Source organism: Carlito syrichta, unplaced genomic scaffold (genome assembly GCF_000164805.1).
Source record: "Carlito syrichta isolate Samal-C Ts95f unplaced genomic scaffold, Tarsius_syrichta-2.0.1 Scaffold309726, whole genome shotgun sequence".
NCBI lineage: Eukaryota > Metazoa > Chordata > Mammalia > Primates > Tarsiidae > Carlito > Carlito syrichta.
The window spans coordinates 493,381-512,724 of NW_007253822.1; the positions used below are offsets into that span (position 1 = coordinate 493,381).

Sequence of the window (19,344 nt, forward strand, 5' to 3'; positions counted from 1 at the left end):
TACCATGCCCGGCTGATTTTTTTATTTATTGTAGAGATGAGGTCTTGCTGCCCAGGTGGGTCTCGAACCCGGGGGCTCAGGCAGTCCACTCTCCTCAGCCTCCCAAAGGCGCGGGACTACAGGCTGAGCCACCGAGCCCAGCTGACATGCCTTTTTTAACATCTAAGGCTTTCATCATCATTTCCTCCCCCCACCTTCCAGCTCCTCCAGTCAAATGAGAATGGATTTTCCTAACAATGCAAATATATGACCTGTTGTTATAAAAATTTCTTCTCTCCACATTTTCTTAATTTTAGGATATTCCAGGAAGAGGACATAAGTATCACCTTAAATTTTCTGTAGAAGAAATTATCCATAAAGTAAGTGAAATGTCCTTTATTATTAAATAAAAGTTTCTAAATATTCTAAATAATTTTTGCTGATCAAACCCATAGATTCATTTTACTTTTTAAGTTGTTGCAAAATCCCTGCCTCTAAAAAATACCACATGGACAAAGCTAAAAGGGTCAGTTTTTACTATCTTGTGTACTCTGACATACACGAATTATTGGTATTGAGCTACACAGAAAACAGACAAGTAAATTCAGTTCAAGTAAATTCCCTTAAACAGTTACATACTCATAGGGTGGCCTAAGCTAATGCCTAATATAAACAAGTGAAGCAATTTACTCTCCAGTCATGATCACTTTCTTATGCCTGCGTTTCTCAATCTGTTTTTGATTTGGTATTTAGAGAAAGTGCTTTTAGATATTCATGAGAAATAGAAAGGCCAGCTGATACTCTCATTCAGACAAGAATCTTTTAGTAATGGGAAAGGGAAATTTTTAAAAATTATACACCTGTCAAATTATTAAAAAGACAAACTTAAAATAAAGGAACTGCAATCTGTACCATAGCCGTCCAGATATTTTAAAAAGCTTTCTCTTTTGTAGAGCATAATTTATAAGAGATATAGGCTAACGTAAGGAGATTCATTAAAAGCATTTATTTAAGCTGCTAGACAGCCATCTTTACAAAGTATAAACCCAATAATCTTCTAATTTTACACCTAGATACAGACTGCTGTATTTGTGTTTGAGAAAATTTCTGTTATTTCAGGAGCAGTGAGCAAGAGTCTTGAGTCAGTATATAAAGATGGCCTAAAATGTGGCCGTGCAAATGGACACCCCCTTAATGCTGAAATATACTCACAGTTTTAAACTTAGAATTCACAAGATCATAAGACCATATAAATTATAAGGTACGTTATCTATTACAGGATACTCAAGGTAAGTTATCTATTTTAGGATATGCATGCGATACCTAGAAAATTAATAGACCAGGCCTGATTAGATACCTCTGAAAACAGGGACTTTAAAGTCAAGCCTAACACAACACCATTAGGGGCTCATACTAGAAATTATATCTCAAAGAATGATAATCAAAACGGATAGCCTTTGATATGTAAGGATCTTTTGCAAAATGTTTCAAACAGCAAGTTACAGTGAACTGCACTGCTGAAGTACTTTACCCTCCAATGGGACAAGAAACTGCACCAGAAGTCAACTTCACATTTGAAGGCGAAATTGGGAAGAACCCAGATGAAGAAGACAATACATTTTACCAAAGACTCAAGTCCATGAAGAAACCACTAGATGCACAAAATATTCCAGGTATACAAATAAAGCATGAAAAATTTTTTTCCAACTTTAAAGTCAATCTCAATGATCTATGTTCAAAATTATTAGATGCCATGTTGGAAATATACTGGCTCTTACAAAAATATTAATTTCCAGTCTAATCTAAAAAATAAAGAGGCCTCAGAACTTTATAGATCCATGGCTTAATTAGTTTCTGCAAACATTTGAAGGAAACTAAGACATGACTTAGAATTTAGATGTTCTGTCAGTACATTTATCATATAAATTTTCCCCCCACCAGACAGTTTTGGAAATGTATCTCCAGAAATGAAGCCAGTTCGACATTTAGCCTGGGTTGCCTGTGGCTATATAATATGGCAGAATTCTACTGAAAACACCTGGTATAAAATGGTAAAAATTCAAACAGTCAAGCAAGTGGTAAGTAATTTATATAAAATATACTATTAATGGAGCTAATATTTATTGAAAGTGTTATAATTCGAAACTAGATAAGCATGTCCCTAAAGTCATTTTGTATTAAAAATAGTGAACCTGGCATTTTGAAGGAGAGGTCAGTTACAATCAAGATTAGAGGAGAAGAGTTGTAGGAAGAGCTCAAAGCAAGAGCAATTGGTCCAAAAGCTACTACATTTGGCTAAGAGATGCAGACCACAGGCCTCACTTACCTCAAACGTACCTTCCCAATAAGTATGCTGGGTTAGTTGCATTCCCTGGGTACATGCTGACAAGGAACAATGGCATGGCAAAGCCAAGGATTCCAATGAAATGTTTGCTATTAATAAGTAGTATCTAGACTGCACTTTCAAATAGCATTATGGTAATGACAGTTCTTAACCTTTCATGTAAGTCAAGTCAGATTTAACTAGAATGTTTTACTCAAACCCTGTTTTAGAGCAAAAAGGTTTGGAGAGTTTCACTAACAGAAGCAAGACAGATCCCAGGTACACTACGTATAGCCAGGCCTCTCTATCCATGGGTTCCACAACCATGGATTCAACCAACCATGGATCAAAAATATTCAGGAGGAAAAATATATGGATGGTTGTGTCTGTACTGAACAGGTACAGACTTTTTACCTTGTCATCATTCTTTAAACAATGTAGTATAATGACTATTTACATACCATTTACATTGTATTAGGCATTATAAGTAATCCAGAGATTACTTAAAATATATGAGAAGATGTGTGTAGGTTATATGCAAATACTACACCATCTTATGTCAGGGACTTGAGCATCCATGGATTTTGGCATCTGAGGGAGAACCTGGAACCAGTCCCTCATGGATACTAAGGGACAATTGTATTTGTAATGACTCCCCCTATCATTAATCAGCTATACAGAGATCTTCAGGGCCACATTTTATGGAAGTTACCAGCAAAGCCACACTTTCAAGAGTGTGAAGTCTTGAGTTATAATCTGGCATTCATTTTTTTGTGCTTAGTTTAATATGGATTATTTCCTTCACCTACCTAAGTTTTGTGTTCAAATTGCTATCATCATGCCTGGAAAAAAAATGGCATTTCAGTCTTCATGAAGCTTGCTATATTGCCTCTGAAGTAGTTCCACTACTCATTACTCAACTTGTAGTTGTTTTGGTTTTTTTTATAAATCATTTAGTCATCATTTACAACCTCATATCTTGTCACTAGCCTGTTTTCTTAAGATGGATATGATGACTATTTAGAATTGCATTTTTCTAGACCTTAAAGAGATAATAACTAATAAAGTTTTTAAAAAAAGCAACTGGTATCTACTGGAAGTCAAGAGAAATAGACAGCAAAGAAACCACAACAAACAGCTTTAGACAGCTCCAGGAGAGAAAGGATTTCCAGCTGACTTATTTCAGCTTCTTGGTAACAAACTGCAAGGCAATCGGAGTACCTTTTCTCCACAGGCTTTTGCAACCATTTATTGGACACCTGTGGGCACTAGAGAACAAGGATGCTCAATGACAATACTCAGAGTGAGACTCCAACTCAAAAAAAAAAAAAGTGAAGTTAAGAAAAAGAAAATCTTAGGAAAAAAAGAAATACTTTTATCAGGAATCTGAAATAAGACATACATATGAGCACTGAATCAAATCTGAGTACCTTAGCAGCCAAAGTAAAAAAAAAAAAAAGAATGTTGTAACCAAGGTTGATGTGATGATAATTCATTATTAGAAAAAAGGCTGTTTCTCTATATGTTGTTGTAATGTTTGTTAGGTTTTTGGCATGCTCACAGCCATCCCAGCATCAACCTGCTGGGCTCTGGCAATCCTCCCACCTTAGCCTTCCACCTCAGCCTTCCAAGTAGCTGGAACTACAGGCTTGTGCTACCACACCTGGCTAATTTTTGATTTACTGTCGAGACGAGGTCTCGCAAGTTGCCCGGGTTGGTCTCGAACCCACAGGCTCAGGCAATCCACTAGCCTCAGACTCCCAAAGTGCTAGGATTACAGGCTGAGCCACCAAGCTCAGCCAGTTAAAACATTCTTATAGGGGTCCAAAGGCCTCAAATAATAGAGTCCAGGAACGGAGATCATAAAATCATAATCATGATTTTTCAAGCCATGTTTTTACCAAAATATGTATAAGACAGTGCCAGTAATTTTATGGAAACAAACAAAAAACTTCTCTAACCCTTCACCGTATTGTGACTTTAAAGCATTAATGGAAACCTCAACAGAAAGGGATAACCACTGTTTCAGGCCATATGTTACATATCTTTACCTCTTACAATCCAGCACGTAAGAACCTTTACTGATTTTTACGTTTTCTTTAAAGTACATTCTTTGTTAGTATAGTCAAAGAAAAGATTATTTCAAGATACTATAAAGAAAGAATAGTACATTTTAATTTGAGCTTAGGGTCATATTTATAATCACTATTAACCAAAGGAGCCACAGGAGTTTATGCTGCCCTTTGGCATTCAGGGCACATCTCAACATGCTGATTATAAACCTTGTGTAAGAATAGCATATATTTGATAATGATGATATTAAACTATGCAGATGCAACATTTCAGTGTAGCTGATGGTATACTTTTTATTCCCAAAGCAACAAACAGTATAGGCCAAAGTTTTAATTACCAAAGCAGATAACTACATTCACTACATTTTATTATTTTCAGATTTCTAAGAGATCATTTCTATCATAAAGTTGGTTTCCTTCAACGTAAACAACCACTGCTATAGTTTATTCCTTACATGATGCTTTTCTGAACAATGGAAACATTAAGGGTTCTTAAATAACAAGCTATACATTGTAATGTTCTTAAGTAGTCACCACAACTTGCTAAAGAAGGGCAAGCGATTTTTGGAGTAACAAATATAAAATCATGATTTTAAAGTGCAGCTTGGAAGAACATTTACTTTCAGTGTAAGAGAATAGTTTTCCTGTCGAGTTAAATTAAAATAAATTATGATATTCAATTTTTATTTTCTTCCTAAATGGAGGTATTATAATCATCTACTAATCAAAGATGGTTTTTAAAATTAAAGTGTCATTTTTACCAATGATATTAAGTTTTAAGCACCAAGTTTTTTCTTTTTTTGTCATAGCAAAGAAATGATGACTTTATTGAATTAGACTACACCATTCTACTTCATGATGTAGCATCTCAGGTAAGATATTACCTTTATTTGATGCCACTTTGAAAACTAAGACTTCTTTTATAGCCACATTATGCTTTAGTAGTTTTGACTCTAAATCAGAATTCATGTAATCTCAGGCATCAGGCTGAAATATATGATACTTATAGTCGTTTAGTTTGTTTTGTGCTTTTCTTTATGAAGATGCTTTGTCTCCAACAAAAAATAAATCCAATCATGTTTTCTTAATTGCTTTCTGAATTTTATAATAGCATTCATTTTCTTCACTTGCAGGAGATTATTCCCTGGCAAATGCAAGTTCTCTGGCATCCACAATATGGTATTAAAGTAAAACATAATAGCCGTTTGCCAAAAGAAGTGCAACTGGAATAAACAAATTCCCTAACAATGAGATGAAGTGTAAATATGCCTACCAAACATGTGTATGCCAGTTTTCACTGGTATCTAGTTTAAGGAACCAAACAAGTCCCAAAGTGTCACTCTGTATACATATCTTGATTACAATATAGAACTCTATAGATTCCAATATACTAAGTGTCACTACATTAAAAATCTTTATAATAGTAATAGTGCTATGTATATCCCATAATAAAAATCTTCTATTTCAGTCTCATAATGTTTAATTATGTTGCATACTTACGGGACGGGGGCAGTAATGGTCTCTCGAAAGGCAACTTTTGGCTTTCCTGTGATACAAGGACAGCCATATTCTCTTTCCATCCTCTAAAAAGAGTGGAGATTATTTTTTGGTATATTTAAATTTTAAAAATCAACCGAAAGAAAGAAACCTTAGCATCTTAAACACCTTAGTAGCATTCATTTAACCCTTTGCACTCAGGGACACCTTGTAGATCATCTATCAGCAACTTGAATGTACTTTTTTATGAAATAGTAAAAAATGAACTACTTCATATTAAATAGTATAGTGTTGGAACTAATTGTTTCACTGTAATGATATTTGGTTTATAATAAAATTTTGCACATTGAGAAATATATTTATGGCAAAACAATAAAAATTTTGTATCTTATATTTATCTAACGTGTTGTTACCTGTGAGACAATCACTAACATGCACTACAGCTTCATTGATATATGCTGTGCAATAGTAATTTGTTTGATGTCTTTCACCTGTTGTTTTTCTAGTCACGCAGACAATGCAATCTCGTTTTCTTTCTCCCACATTCACAATATGTAATTTATTGTCTAATCTGTTGTTTCAAGAAGATATGGAAGATGTACTTGTGATTCCTAAAAACCACTTCTCACTGATAGACCATATCTCAGAATATATTCCATCTCTTTATTTGCTTTTTCATGCAATTTGAATGGAAAACTTTAAGAAAACATACATTTTTGAAAAATCTGCACTTGCATAAGTTTGTCCTGTATAATCACCAGCAATTTCTTTATGTCCTCTGAGAGGGGACATCAGAGTACAAAGGGTTAAATATAATCAATAACAAATAATAAATCTTAACTTGTTTCAGTGTCTTACAAGGATCAGACACATGATACTTCAACAATACAAACCACTTTTAGAGATTTTATACAAATGAATTTTAAGTTATACTAATTTATATTTACTTACAATTAATCTGCCCACTAAAACATCACCATTGTTCCATATTACTACATATTCCCTGGATAATATATAAAATTTTGTCAAGATTCTCCTTCTCAACTTCAAAGATAGGCTCCACCACAATTTCTACTCAATTATCTTTGATTTTCATTCATATATATGCAACACCTTTCCTGGGAAAGTATAGCTTCCCACCCCTTCTTTTATCTATATTATAATGATCATCAATAATAGACTTGAGAAGAAGTGGCCTGAGAGTAGGTACAACTGCAGGTTGTCTCCCTGAAGCTGGGACCACGTTAACTTGACCCAATTATCTAGGACTTTGAGATAGATGGATGGTCTTATTGCAAATCCCCCAAGCCTTGATTTTACAAACAAAAAGATGTAGAGATCAAAAATAACTATTCTGTAACATGGAGTGTTAGAAGCTGTGTACTACATCTGGATACAAACAGAGTAAAGTGTGAAGAGCCATTGTTGGATTACAGGCATTAGATTGAGAATTATTGATTTTTAACAAAACACAGACAATAACATACTGAATTCAATTTCACTTGCTTATTGTTCATTACCTGAGCATAGATTTCCAAGTGTAGTTCTCCCATTCCAGAGACAATTGTCTCTTTGCTCTCGTTGTCAAAATGTACTTTAAATGTGGGATCTTCTCTTGTAAACCTGCCAATACCTTTTGAAAATTTTTCCAGATCATTCTTTAAAATAAGAAAATCATTATATGGTACAAATGAGATTTTTGAAAGAACTTTACTGAGTGAAATCAGATATAGTAGCAGTTAAGAAATTTTAAAAAATGATCATCTCGTTCTACTCATATCTTAAAAAAAAAAAAAAAAAAAAAAGACTGGGTGTGGTGGCTCCTGCCTATAATCCCAGCACCTTGGGAGGCCAAGGTGAGAGAACTGCCTGAGCCCATGGGTTTGAGACCAGCCTGGGCAACTCGACGAGACCTCATCTCTACAATAAATTAAAAAAAAATTAGCCAGGCATGGTGGTGCATGCCTGTAGTTCCAGCTACTTGGAAGGCTGAGACAGAAGGATCACCTGAGCCCAGCAGGTCGAGGCTGCGATGGCAGTGAGCAGCGTGTCACTGCACTCCAGCCTGGGCAACAGAGTGAGACTCCAACTCAAAAAAAAAACAAAAGTAAAGTAAACCTGGATACATCCAAGAAAGCAGGGAATAGTCAGCTAAATAGAATCTTCTTTCCATACCAAGATAGAAAACAAGAACCTAAGACTTAACTCTATGCCCATTCCTGTTACACTGACAAACTGTCCTTTTGGGGAAAACTGCTCATAAAACAGAAAGTGGAATCTGTGTTACACTTTAGAAATGCTATATATAAACATAATCAAAGGAGTCAGCATGTTTACCAAGATGCTACTGTAGACTCAACCAAGAAAATTAAAACTAATGGGAAAGCAAATGCCACACTGAGATTTCTCCCTTCTAAAACAATCTGCTTGCATGTAGTTTGGTGCATCTTTATTCTTAGATGCCATTCCATGTGGTAAGCGGAGTAATGGCCCTCCAGAGATGCCCTAATCCCCCCTGGCCCCCAACATCTGAATATGTTACCTTACATGGCAGAGGGGCTTTCCAACGTGATTAAGGTTACAGAACTTGAGATGGGGAGATTGTCATGTGTGTCATCTGTGTGGGGCCAACGTAATCATATGGTCATTTTAAACATGAAAGAGGAAAGCAGAAGGGTAGGGCAGAGAGATTCCATGACAGAAGAAGAGGCAGGAGATAACTAAAGCAGGAGAGGGACTCAACCACCTATTGCTGGTACTGATAATAGGGGGAAAAGTAGCCACAAGCCAAGGAAGGTGGGTAACCTCTAGAAGCTAGGAACAGCCCTCAAATGAAAGCAAAAAAAAAAAAAAAGGAGGGGGGGAACTCCAGTCCTACATCCACAAAGAACTTAATTCTGCCAATAATCAGAGTAAGCAAAGAAAGAAATTCTCCCCTAGAGCCTCCAAAAAGGAGTACAGCCCTGCCAACATCTTGATTAATTTATTCAGATATATGAAAGAATATATTTGTGTTGTTTTAAATCACTAAGTTTGTGGTAATTTACTACAGCAGTAACAGAAAACAAACACACCTAGCAGCATCCATATTAACATCTAGCATTTACCACAATACCAGGAGCTGTGCTATGTACTTTACATGTTATCTCAAATTCTAACCACAATGCTGCAAGACAAAATATTCACATTTTTATAGGTGAGGAAATGAGGTATAGAGAGGTCAAGTAACTTGTTCAAGGCCACAGAGTTGGTGCATGGCAAAACGGATTGACTCCTAAGTTAGACTATCTAGGTCAGTTAGCCTTTTCCCTTTTCCCTGCACTAGCATCCAATTATAAAACTATAAAATTATTTTTAAAAACCAAGTAAAACTATATTTGAAAGTGAGAAAAACAGACTGGGCTCGGTGGCTCAGTCTGTAATCCCAGCACTTTGGGAGGCTGAGACGAGTGGATTGCCTGAGCCTGAGGGTTCAAGACCAGCTCGGGCAACTTGGCGAGACCTCGTCTCTACAATAAAATAAAATAAAATAAATTAGCTGGGTGCAGTGCGTTCACCTGTAGTTCCGGCTACTTGGAAGTCTGAGGCAGAAGGGTCGCCAGAGCCTAGCAGGTCGATGCTGGGGTGGCTGTGAGTGCCACTGTACTCTAGCCTGGGCAATGGAGTGAAACTCCAACTCAAAAAAAAAAGAAAGGAAGGAAAAACAGTCTTATTTACAGGCTTTCCAACGCACATTTACTTTATTACTACAACAAAATCTACAGCTGTACTAAAATCATGAGGCAATTAAAGTATCCAGTATTCTAAAGGACTTCACAGTTGATTTTACTACAACTTGGGACAAATGCCCACTTCCCATTTTCCAGTCATTTATGATCTGAACACAGGAAGGTACACTTACCATGGTGAAGTCAATGATATAGCAAAGAGTTACAAAATACAGTCTGGTAATTTTTTTTTTTTTGAGTCAAGCGAGTCTCACTCTGTTGCCCAGGCTGGAGTACACCGGCACACAACCTGCTGGGCTCAGGTGATCTTTCTGCCTCAGCCTCCAAGTAGTTGGAACCACAGGTGTGCGCCATCACGCCCAGCTAATCTTTTTATTTGTTGTAGAGACAAGGTCTCGCCAAGTTGTCCAGACTGGTCTCAAACCCCTGGGCTCAGGCAATCCTCTCGCCTCCACCTCTAAAAGTGCTGAGATTACAGGCGTGAACCACCACGCTTGGCCTCATGAATATTTTAATACCATCAGTTTCTTCAAATATACCAATGAGTTATTATTAGGAACAGATTGATAAATTTCAAAAAGTGATCTCAATATCAAAAGAGGAAATAGACACCATAGAACGGCTGGTTATCACAAGATACCACGTGTATTGTGGAGACAAATGAAAAAGAGCTCAAGTTTTTATTGTGACACACTGAGCTCTAAATCTCCTACCTTGTTAGACGGCTTCATTGCTATTGAAATGACAGGATCAGGAATATGAATTGATTCCTAAGATATTAAAAAAAAAAAAAGAATTCAAAACAGTCTTGCATGAGTCAGGGATGGGTTCATTTTAATGTGCTACTTTACAATAGAACAAAGGACAAACACTAAGCCAATGTATTTAGGATATATAATATATATCTCAGTTTGTTTTGCATTAAATAAGTATATTAATATAACATTAATAAATAAAGCTACCCACTTACATGATTTCCTCCTTCCCAAAATAAAATTACCTACTTGTCTACCTGTTTAACAAAACCCCAATCATTAATCCGAATGCTGACACTGAAATTCTTATTGTCTAGTGGCTACATTTGCGGTAGCAATCTTCTATTAAATTACTTTATTTAATCAAAATATACTGTGATCACTGATAAGGGAAACAGAGAAAGGGCACCAAATTCCTTATTCCCATGATACCTCATTTAATCAATTACTACTCTTAGTGGCAGGTATTATTACACCCGTTTTACAAATTAAGTGACTAAAGCCTTGGAAAGAAGATAAAATAACTTGGCTAAGGGCCAGCAGATAGTAGAGGGCAAAAGTGAGACTCTAACCAAGGCCAATTTGCCTCAAAGTCTGAGTGAGCATTTCTCGCGGATCACCTACCAGCAACTTGACCATACTTTTTTTATGAAATAGTGAAAAATGAATCACTTTATATTAAATACTATAGCATTGGAACTAATTATTTCATTGATATTTGGCTTATAATAGAAGCTTGGACATCGAGGAACTTATTTACGACAAAAAATCAAAATTTTGTTTCTTATATTTATCTAATGTGTGGTAACGTGAAACAGTCACCAACATCCACTCCAAGTTCATTGATATATGCTGTACAAAAATAATTTGTTTGATGTCTTCCACCTGGTGTTTTTCTATTTGAGCAGACAATGAAGTCTCGTTTCCTTCCTCCCATATTCACAATACGTAATTTATTGTCTATGTTGTTTGAAGATGATGTGAAAGGACATACTTGTGATTCTTGAAAACCACTTCTCAACTAATTGATATCTTAGTATATATTCCATCTCTTTATTTGCTTTTTCATGTAATTTGAGTGGAAAACTTCAAGGAAACCTACATTTTTGAAAAATCTGCACTTGCATAAGTCTGTCCTGTATAATCAGAAGCAATCTCTTTATGTCCCCTGAGAGGGGACATCAGAGTGGTTTGCTAGATTTATGATGTCCCATCTGAAGGCACACCCAAGTGCAAAGAGTTAAATGTACCACATAAAAACATAGACTTTTGTAATTTAAGTGATAAACAGCTTGGAAATTAAATGGCTTACCATAGAAAGGCCACTGTTGTCTCTGTTTGTGAATGTGTCTCCACTAGCACAGTCAATGCCAAACAATGCACAGATGTCTCCAGCATATACTTCCTCAACATCCTACATAAAAAAATAACACAAAACAATATTTGCAATTAATATGAATAAAGACATGGTAACTAAAAAAAAACTGCACAATAAACAAACTATACATAAACAAACATGATCTCTTACCATGAATTTTATAGAGATTTAATTAACTAGAACTAATGCAACACCAACTGACTATACCAAGACATGTCTTAAACAGGGTCTTTATTTAAACCACTTCTCAGTAAAAAAAAGCTTTTACTTTATATGAAAAACTCAGAGCTATGGCATCACTACTTGATCCTAGTACTGACAAAATCCAATGTCTCACAGTTCTAAAGACATTTCTACAGAATAAAAAGTATGTACTCTATGTGCTCCTACACTTACACAATGAGATTGTGTAGCACAGAGACATACCAGGGAAAACTGGAAAGGAAGTTTTGAAAACAAAGGCAGAAGAATGAAGCCCACTGTACTAAAAATAATTTTAATTTTGCACAGATGCAAGCAGTCAAGAAAACAGGAAATCTTAGAACAAAGCATTGGTGCCTCTAAGCTTCCTAGTTTTTGTCCTTTTACAATGACAGTTCATTCACAACAGCTGTGCTGTAAGAGAGGGTGCTTTTCTTTCATGGTTACACATCTGTCCATATCTCCCAATGCCTGGCCCCTGAAACAGCTGTGACAATCACTGAGTCCTCTAGTTTGCCCCCTGCTGCCTATCTCACAAAATAGCAATGCTGTCCACTTTAGAGACTGTTAATTCCTCTCCCAGAAGAGACAAAAGTTATAGCTACCAAAAAATTCCTAATATTTTGCTTAGAACAATCAATTCGTCCAGGAATACAGAGTTGGACTGGAAAGGGCAGGTAGGGGTCAATCTCATGCACTCAGTATTCCTGCCAAGGCCTAACCATAAGGACTATAGAAGGCTACAGCAGATTCAGAGCCAATGCAAGAATTCAAGCCATAAGTCAAAGTTTATCTACCAGATCAGACCTTGAGAGGTTTTAAGTCTTCAGGAGGATTCTGGCACCAACATGGTCCTGCAGTAGGTTCCATCAACAGGAATAAAAGCTCTATTGCTTTCATGCCTACCATATTTCAGAAAGTAAATCTACTAAACAATGTAGATGTTATGTGTGAATTTACTACTCTCTTTCCTTTAAGAACCACAGTTCCACTGTCCTAAGTACCTTTTATACTCTGTTATAGCTTGTGAGGAAAGTGCTAGATCTTGTGTTCTGAGTCTTAGGAATATGTCTCTTTTCCTTAACCTTGGTCACTATAACTAACTTCCACCAGTGGAATGAGTTCTTAACATCTGCTAATTTAACTGATGGTAGAGTGCTAGCTCAGAGTTCTAACACACCTAAACAAAAGGAAGAGGCTAGGAAAACAAAAACCAGAAATGGCTTTCTAGAGAGGCTGAGGATACTGGGAAGGCAGATCTACTCCACCCACGAGAGAAATTCTGACCCCAGGGCGACTCTTACTTGCCTCCATCATGTCAGCATGCATGCGAACCAGCCTCTGCACCCGCACTTTCTTTCCCGTCCTAGTGTTATAGATGGTGTCACCCTTCTTCAGCTCTCCCTGATAATTGCGGACATAAGTTAACTGTCCAAATCGACCTGCCTTGAAGTCAGGTTTGGGTAAGGGCAAAAGAATTAAAAAGAAATATAAGAATCAAAATTAAGAGGAAAACTTCACAACTACCTCCAAATATTCTTTCCCAATTTTAGCAGTCCATCTTACAAACATAATTCAGTTTATAGTCATAAGCTACTTGAACACAGATAAATTAAATGGTTTGTTGTTCATCAATCTTTTTGGTATCACAATACAAGATACTTCTGCTTCCTCTGAAAAAAAAATATTAGGAAAACAAGTGTAACTGTTTACATAAGGAAGTATCTTTTTGCCTTCTAATATTATTTCAAAGGTTCAGTTTAATACAGTAAGATATGAAACAAAAATAAGGTACTATGACTGAAAAGACAACAAAAATAACATTAGAAATGGTAGGTAGGAGCAAACGATAATCTAAAACAACCTTTGACAATTGAATGGAAAACTACTTAGATAAGAGTTCTGTAAAGAGACTGAATATACTAACACTGACCAATTAATATACATTATAAGTTGCCAGGAATACCTCACTTGGGCATTTAGTTGGGATCTTGCCCACTACAATGATCTGAATAAAGTGTTTGTAAACATGAAAAAATAAATAAGTTGCCAACTGGCAGAATTTATAGGTATAACACAATAGCAATCAAAACCCCAGTGAATTTTTTCTTTAAGAGATGAGGTCTTGATCGGGCCCAGTGGCTCAGCCTGTAATCCCAGTACTTTGCGAGGCCAAGGCGAGTGGATTGTCTGAGTCTGTGGGTTCGAGACCCAACCGGGCAACTTGGCAAGATCTCGTCTCTACAATAAATCAAAAATTAGCTGGGCGCCTGTAGTTATGGCTACTTGGAAGGCTGAGGCAGAAGGATTGCCAGAGCCCAGCAGGTCACTACACTCCAGTCTGGGCAACAGAGTGAAACTCCAACTCAAAAAAAAAAAAAAAAAAAAGAGCGATGGGGTCTTGCTCTGTCATCCTGCCCAGGCTGGAGTGCAGTGGCACACTCATTGCTCACTGTAACTGTGGACTCCTGGCCTCAAGCAATCCTCATCTCAGCCTCCCAAAGGGCTAGAATTATAGGCATGAGCCATGGCATCCAGGCCCAACAGGGAATTTTAAATATTTGATTGGTGATTTAAAAATTCATTCAGAGGAATAAATGAATAAAAATGTAAATTTTTAAAAAAACTATGGTAATGAGAAGAAACTAAGTCTGATATAAAAACAAAGTAAATGCTTGAAACTTAAGAAGTACAGAACCAGCATAAATTAGACTGAATAGCCCATAAAGTATAGTATAAATATCTAAAGTATAAAATACATTTGTCAACAGACAATAAATGAAATGTGACAAATCAACAGAAAAGTAAAAATAGGACTGTTCACAAACTAGCAACAAGACAACTGATTTTCTATTTGGAGGCAGAGACATATTTAGATCCTACCTTACAGTATACATAAAAATAAATTCCAGTTGAATTAATGATGGAAAAAGTAACATAAAAAAGTAGAACAAAAGAAAATATTCACAAAATATATACAAAGAGGGTTTCTAAAGTTAAAAATGAAAGAATGACTGAAAAAGACAGATATATTTGACTACATAAATTTTAAAGTGCTGACTGTTTTTTAAAAATCAACTTTATTAGAAAAAAGCTGGTATAAACAAATAAGTAAAAACACTTCAACCCTAATTTTAAAAAGGACCAAAAAAAGGATAATTACACAAAAGAGGAAATACAACTTCATAAAAAATATATGGGAAAATGTTCTCTGGCATAAGGAATTAAGGCAAGATTAAACATTTCAATTTTTCATGTATTAAATCAGTAATGATTTTTAAATAATACCCAACGATGATATTCATTGAAATAATCCAATACATAAAGTTTAAGAGTATGAAAGCAATCTGGCAATATAAACCATTTAATGTGAAAACATTTTATGCCTTTAACCCAATAATCACTATTCTGAAAATCATAAGAAAATATTGTTAAATATGTATTTTTAAAAGCTTTATGCATAAAAATGTTTACTGTAGTGTTATTTCTACTTTTTAATTTAATTTTTTCTCATTTTAGAGATAAGTACACTGTAAACATTTTTTTTAAGTAGGAAAATGTCCCCAAAATATAACCCCACCCTAGAAATAACCACTAACACTTCAAACTTATCCACTATTTTTTCCCACATAAAAATACTGTGAGCCAGGTTCAGTGGTTCAGCCTGTAATCCCACGCTTTGGGAGACTGAGGTGAGTAGATTGCCTGAGCACACGAATTTGAGACCCGCCTGGGCAACTTGGCGAGACCTCATCTCTACAATAAATCAAAAAATTAGCTGGGCGTGGTAGCACGCGCCTGTAGTTCCAGCTACTTGGAAGGCTGAGGCAGAAGGATTGCTAGAGCCCAGCAGGTCAAGGTTGCAGTGGCCGGGAGCGGCCACTGCACTCCAGTCTGGGTGACGGAGTGAGACTCCAACTCAAAAAAATTTATATATATATTGTGAACAGAAGCAACACCCCAAAAAATGAGCATCCATTGCCTGAATCTTGGTTTCTAAACCATTTTCCATTAAAATAAGCCAGAGCTCCTTGGAAAATGTCTGATTCTAGGGCTAGGATGTGGAATATATGAGATAAGCCTGAAGTATCTTGTAGTGCCAGCAAGTAAGGAAGTAAAGCACTGAAGATGTTAAAGGGACACAGAAGACCGGGCTCAGTGGCTCAGCCTATAATCCTAGCAATTTGGGAGGCTGAGGCAAATGGATTGCCTGAGCCCGAGGGTTCAAGACCAGCCTGGGCAACTTGGTTGAGACCTCGCCTCTACAATAAATAAAAAATTAGCTAGGTGTGGTAGTGTGAACCTGTAGTTCTAGCTACTTAGAAAGCTGAGGCAGAGGGGGTCAATGCTGGGGTGGCCATGAGTGTACCACTGCACTCCAGCCTGGGCGACGGAGTGAGACTCCAACTTCAAAAAAAAAAAATAAAGGACACAGAAGCCAACTGTAAAAATTTATACTTTAAAACTGCAAATAGAAGAAACTAGAAGGAAATGCATGTAGTAACAAAGAACTATCACCTAAAGTGTTAGGCTCTGGAAATTCTTTATCTGTTCTATTTCTGTTTTCTAAATCTTTCATAAGGATCACAGAGCCATTTTGTAATAGTAATATAAGACTAAAAGAAAAAAATTTTACAAACGGCTGTTAAATACATTAGAGAGCAACTTACCTCCAGTTTAAAAGCCAGACCTACAAATGGGTGAGAACTGTCTCTTCTGGAGTTCATTAAGATTTTGCTTTTCTCTTTTGAGTCACTGAAGATAAAATAAATATAAATCTATGAGACATAATTTTTTTATATCAATTTGTTTCATTGAACAGTATTATCTGAGAAAAAGCACATGTGTGTTAAACATTTCTGGCCTTCTACATAAGTAAAAATTTTTCTGAAAGAGTTCCTAGAGTTTAGAATAAGTTCTTGGAGCTTAGTTACTACAGAGTGACAAGACCAAAGTAGATTAAAACATGTAGAAATGGTGTGGTAGGGAAATAAAAGAAAAATAATGAGTATTTTTTTTAAAGTTTGTTTCTTAAAGTTTTTTTTTTTAAAGTAATATGACTAAGAACAGTTGGTCCCAAATGAAAAAATTTTCAAATGATCATAAACCTTGAGAGATAGTAAAACAAATCACACTTCTATCCCACAAACAGAATATGGTAAGGGAATTGGTACAATAAATAAGTTCTCTATATCAAAATTGTTACCCAAATAAAAACAGCAATGAAATTTTGTAAATTATGAAAAAAATCACAAACATAACTAGAAGAACTATTCTTCACAGTGCATTAAGTGTTAAAGTATTTCTGCATAAACTAAGATCAATTTCCAAGACTTACTCTTCCTTATTGAGAATAGCATAATTCTGGATCTCAGATGGATTTGGGAGGTATTCTAAAACAGCATCTAAAAGAGGCTGAACTCCTTTGTTCTTCAAGGCACTTCCCAAAAAAACAGGAGTAAATGATCTATTCAGTGTAGCTCTTCGGATTGCAAGCTACAAAAGAAAAAAATAGAGACAGTTAATGTTAAAGATACATTTTGTGCTTCAAGTCAATTACAAACCAACAAATGAAAACAATGAACTGATACTCTTTGGAGTGCTGGCTCCAGTAGTAGAAACTAAACTCAGGTTCCCAATAAGTTAAGGTCCAAAAAAGAAGAAAGAAAAAAACCACTTCCTTCTTTAAGATTAGGATCGATTTAAGGTACAACTCCTTTTAACACTCTTGAAAGCACAAAAAATTATCTACACAGATAATAGACATACTCATAAAACAGTAAGGACAGTATGCTATCAGCTGTGCAAAACAGAGAAAAAAGGTACATGTGCAAAAACAAAAAAATCTCTGGAAAGTTAAACCAGAAGCTATTAACTGGTAACCTCTTTCAGGAAGGGGCCAGACAACTGGGCAGATGGGAGAAGAAAGTAGAAGAATTTTTACTGTATACTTATGTATACCTTTTAAATGTTTCAATCATATGAATGTATTCTCTATCTAAAAATATTTAATTAGCATTTTTTCTTTTTTTTTTTTAAAGAACATACACACAAGAAACCAAACAGCAGAAATTACTCATAAATTAAGGGTCAAGCGAGTAGCAGACTCTAAAATAACGACCTATAGGTCCTGCACCAGCCCTGAGCAAAAGTGCAGTCAATGTGTCCTATGGCCGAGCAGACCTTAGAGTTCACAGTGGGGCTGTAGTCCCAGCAGCTGGAAGAGGCCAACACCAGTGCTGTGGCCACAATAGTCACTGTGAAAATATGGAGGCAGCATATAATTATTTCTCAGTTCTCAATAAAAAAACAGAAAACATTTATAGCCATGATTTCTAGCATCACCACAATTAAAAAAAGGTAACAGCTGAGCATGATACAAGGTATTAAGGGAAAAAGATTGATGGGAAGCAAGCAATCACCATTTAAAACTATCTTAAAAACATGCTTTTGCTGTTACAAGAACCAGAACTGGCTAGGTCACTAACCACTTAAGCTACCTGGTCACATTTTTTACTTCCCAATTCTCCCTAACATGCAAGTAGGAATAGAGCCATATAGTAATTTTACCACACATCCATAGAACACAGAACACATGAGGGTGGTAGATAAGTAGAAAAAAGGAGAAATTAAAACTAGACCTTACACCATCCTGACAAAAACTTTAGTTTTCCAAAATTTCCCTTGTTTTCCTAAGAATCACTTTTGCACTTAAAAGCTGCTGCCTTTCCTGTTCCTAATAATGTATTCAATCATAATATACAAACTAAAGTACAGCCATGTACCCGGTGCAGAGAGGAGTGAATACAGCAGGACTGAAGCATTTCTTAGAAAGATCTACTTGCAAGGTTGGCCTTTGGCAGTGTCTGGGAACTTGGAACTCTGGGAGGTCCCCATTACTCCCAGAACTGGTAAGACTGTCTCACTGTGCCCATACTGTTTATATAACGTGGTGTATGCTAAGAACTGGCTTTCCTTCTGGGAGTCTGGAATTTGGGTACATGCTAAGCAGTGGATGTCTGTGTGATCAAACCTCAACTATAACCCTAGGCACTGAGTTTCTAATGAGCTTCTCTGGTAAGATGGCATTTCATGGTGCTGTCACAACTGCTCTGTGGAGGAACAAAGCAGTCCTTTGTGACTTCTCTGGGAGAGAACTCCTAGAAACTTAAATATGGTTTCCCCTGGACTTCACCTTATGTACCTTTTCCCTTGACTGATTTTGCTGGGTATTCTTTCACTATACTAAATCATATGACTACGTGCTGATCCTGTGAGTTCTCCTAGTGAATCAACGCACCTAGGAATGGTCTTGAAGAGCTGACACATTCTCTTTAGTAGGAAAAAAGCCCCTCTGATGCACTTCCCAGGATACAATGCCTGACTTTATCTAGCGGCAGACCTATACCTT

At 36.2% G+C, this 19,344-nt stretch overlaps 2 protein-coding genes across 3 annotated transcripts in view; one reads left to right on the forward strand and one right to left on the reverse strand.

Moving 5' to 3' along the window:
• Positions 1–5,847, forward strand: part of LXN (latexin) — a 7,526-nt gene extending 1,679 nt beyond the window's left edge. The window contains exons 2-6 of the mRNA XM_008067640.2: positions 297–359; positions 1,475–1,652; positions 1,921–2,057; positions 5,184–5,246; positions 5,508–5,847. Coding sequence (XP_008065831.1) covers positions 297–359; positions 1,475–1,652; positions 1,921–2,057; positions 5,184–5,246; positions 5,508–5,606 — 540 coding nt within the window. The 3' untranslated portion in view covers positions 5,607–5,847. The remainder of the gene's footprint in view (positions 1–296; positions 360–1,474; positions 1,653–1,920; positions 2,058–5,183; positions 5,247–5,507) is intronic.
• Positions 1–19,344, reverse strand: part of GFM1 (G elongation factor mitochondrial 1) — a 49,386-nt gene that overhangs the window by 17,982 nt on the left and 12,060 nt on the right. For both annotated transcript variants that reach the window (XM_008067641.2, XM_021717397.1), the window contains 7 exons: positions 17,272–17,429; positions 16,604–16,688; positions 13,242–13,379; positions 11,667–11,768; positions 10,313–10,369; positions 7,392–7,529; positions 5,875–5,957 (listed from right to left, as the gene is read on the reverse strand). In XM_008067641.2, coding sequence (XP_008065832.1) covers positions 5,875–5,957; positions 7,392–7,529; positions 10,313–10,369; positions 11,667–11,768; positions 13,242–13,379; positions 16,604–16,688; positions 17,272–17,429 — 761 coding nt within the window. The remainder of the gene's footprint in view (positions 1–5,874; positions 5,958–7,391; positions 7,530–10,312; positions 10,370–11,666; positions 11,769–13,241; positions 13,380–16,603; positions 16,689–17,271; positions 17,430–19,344) is intronic.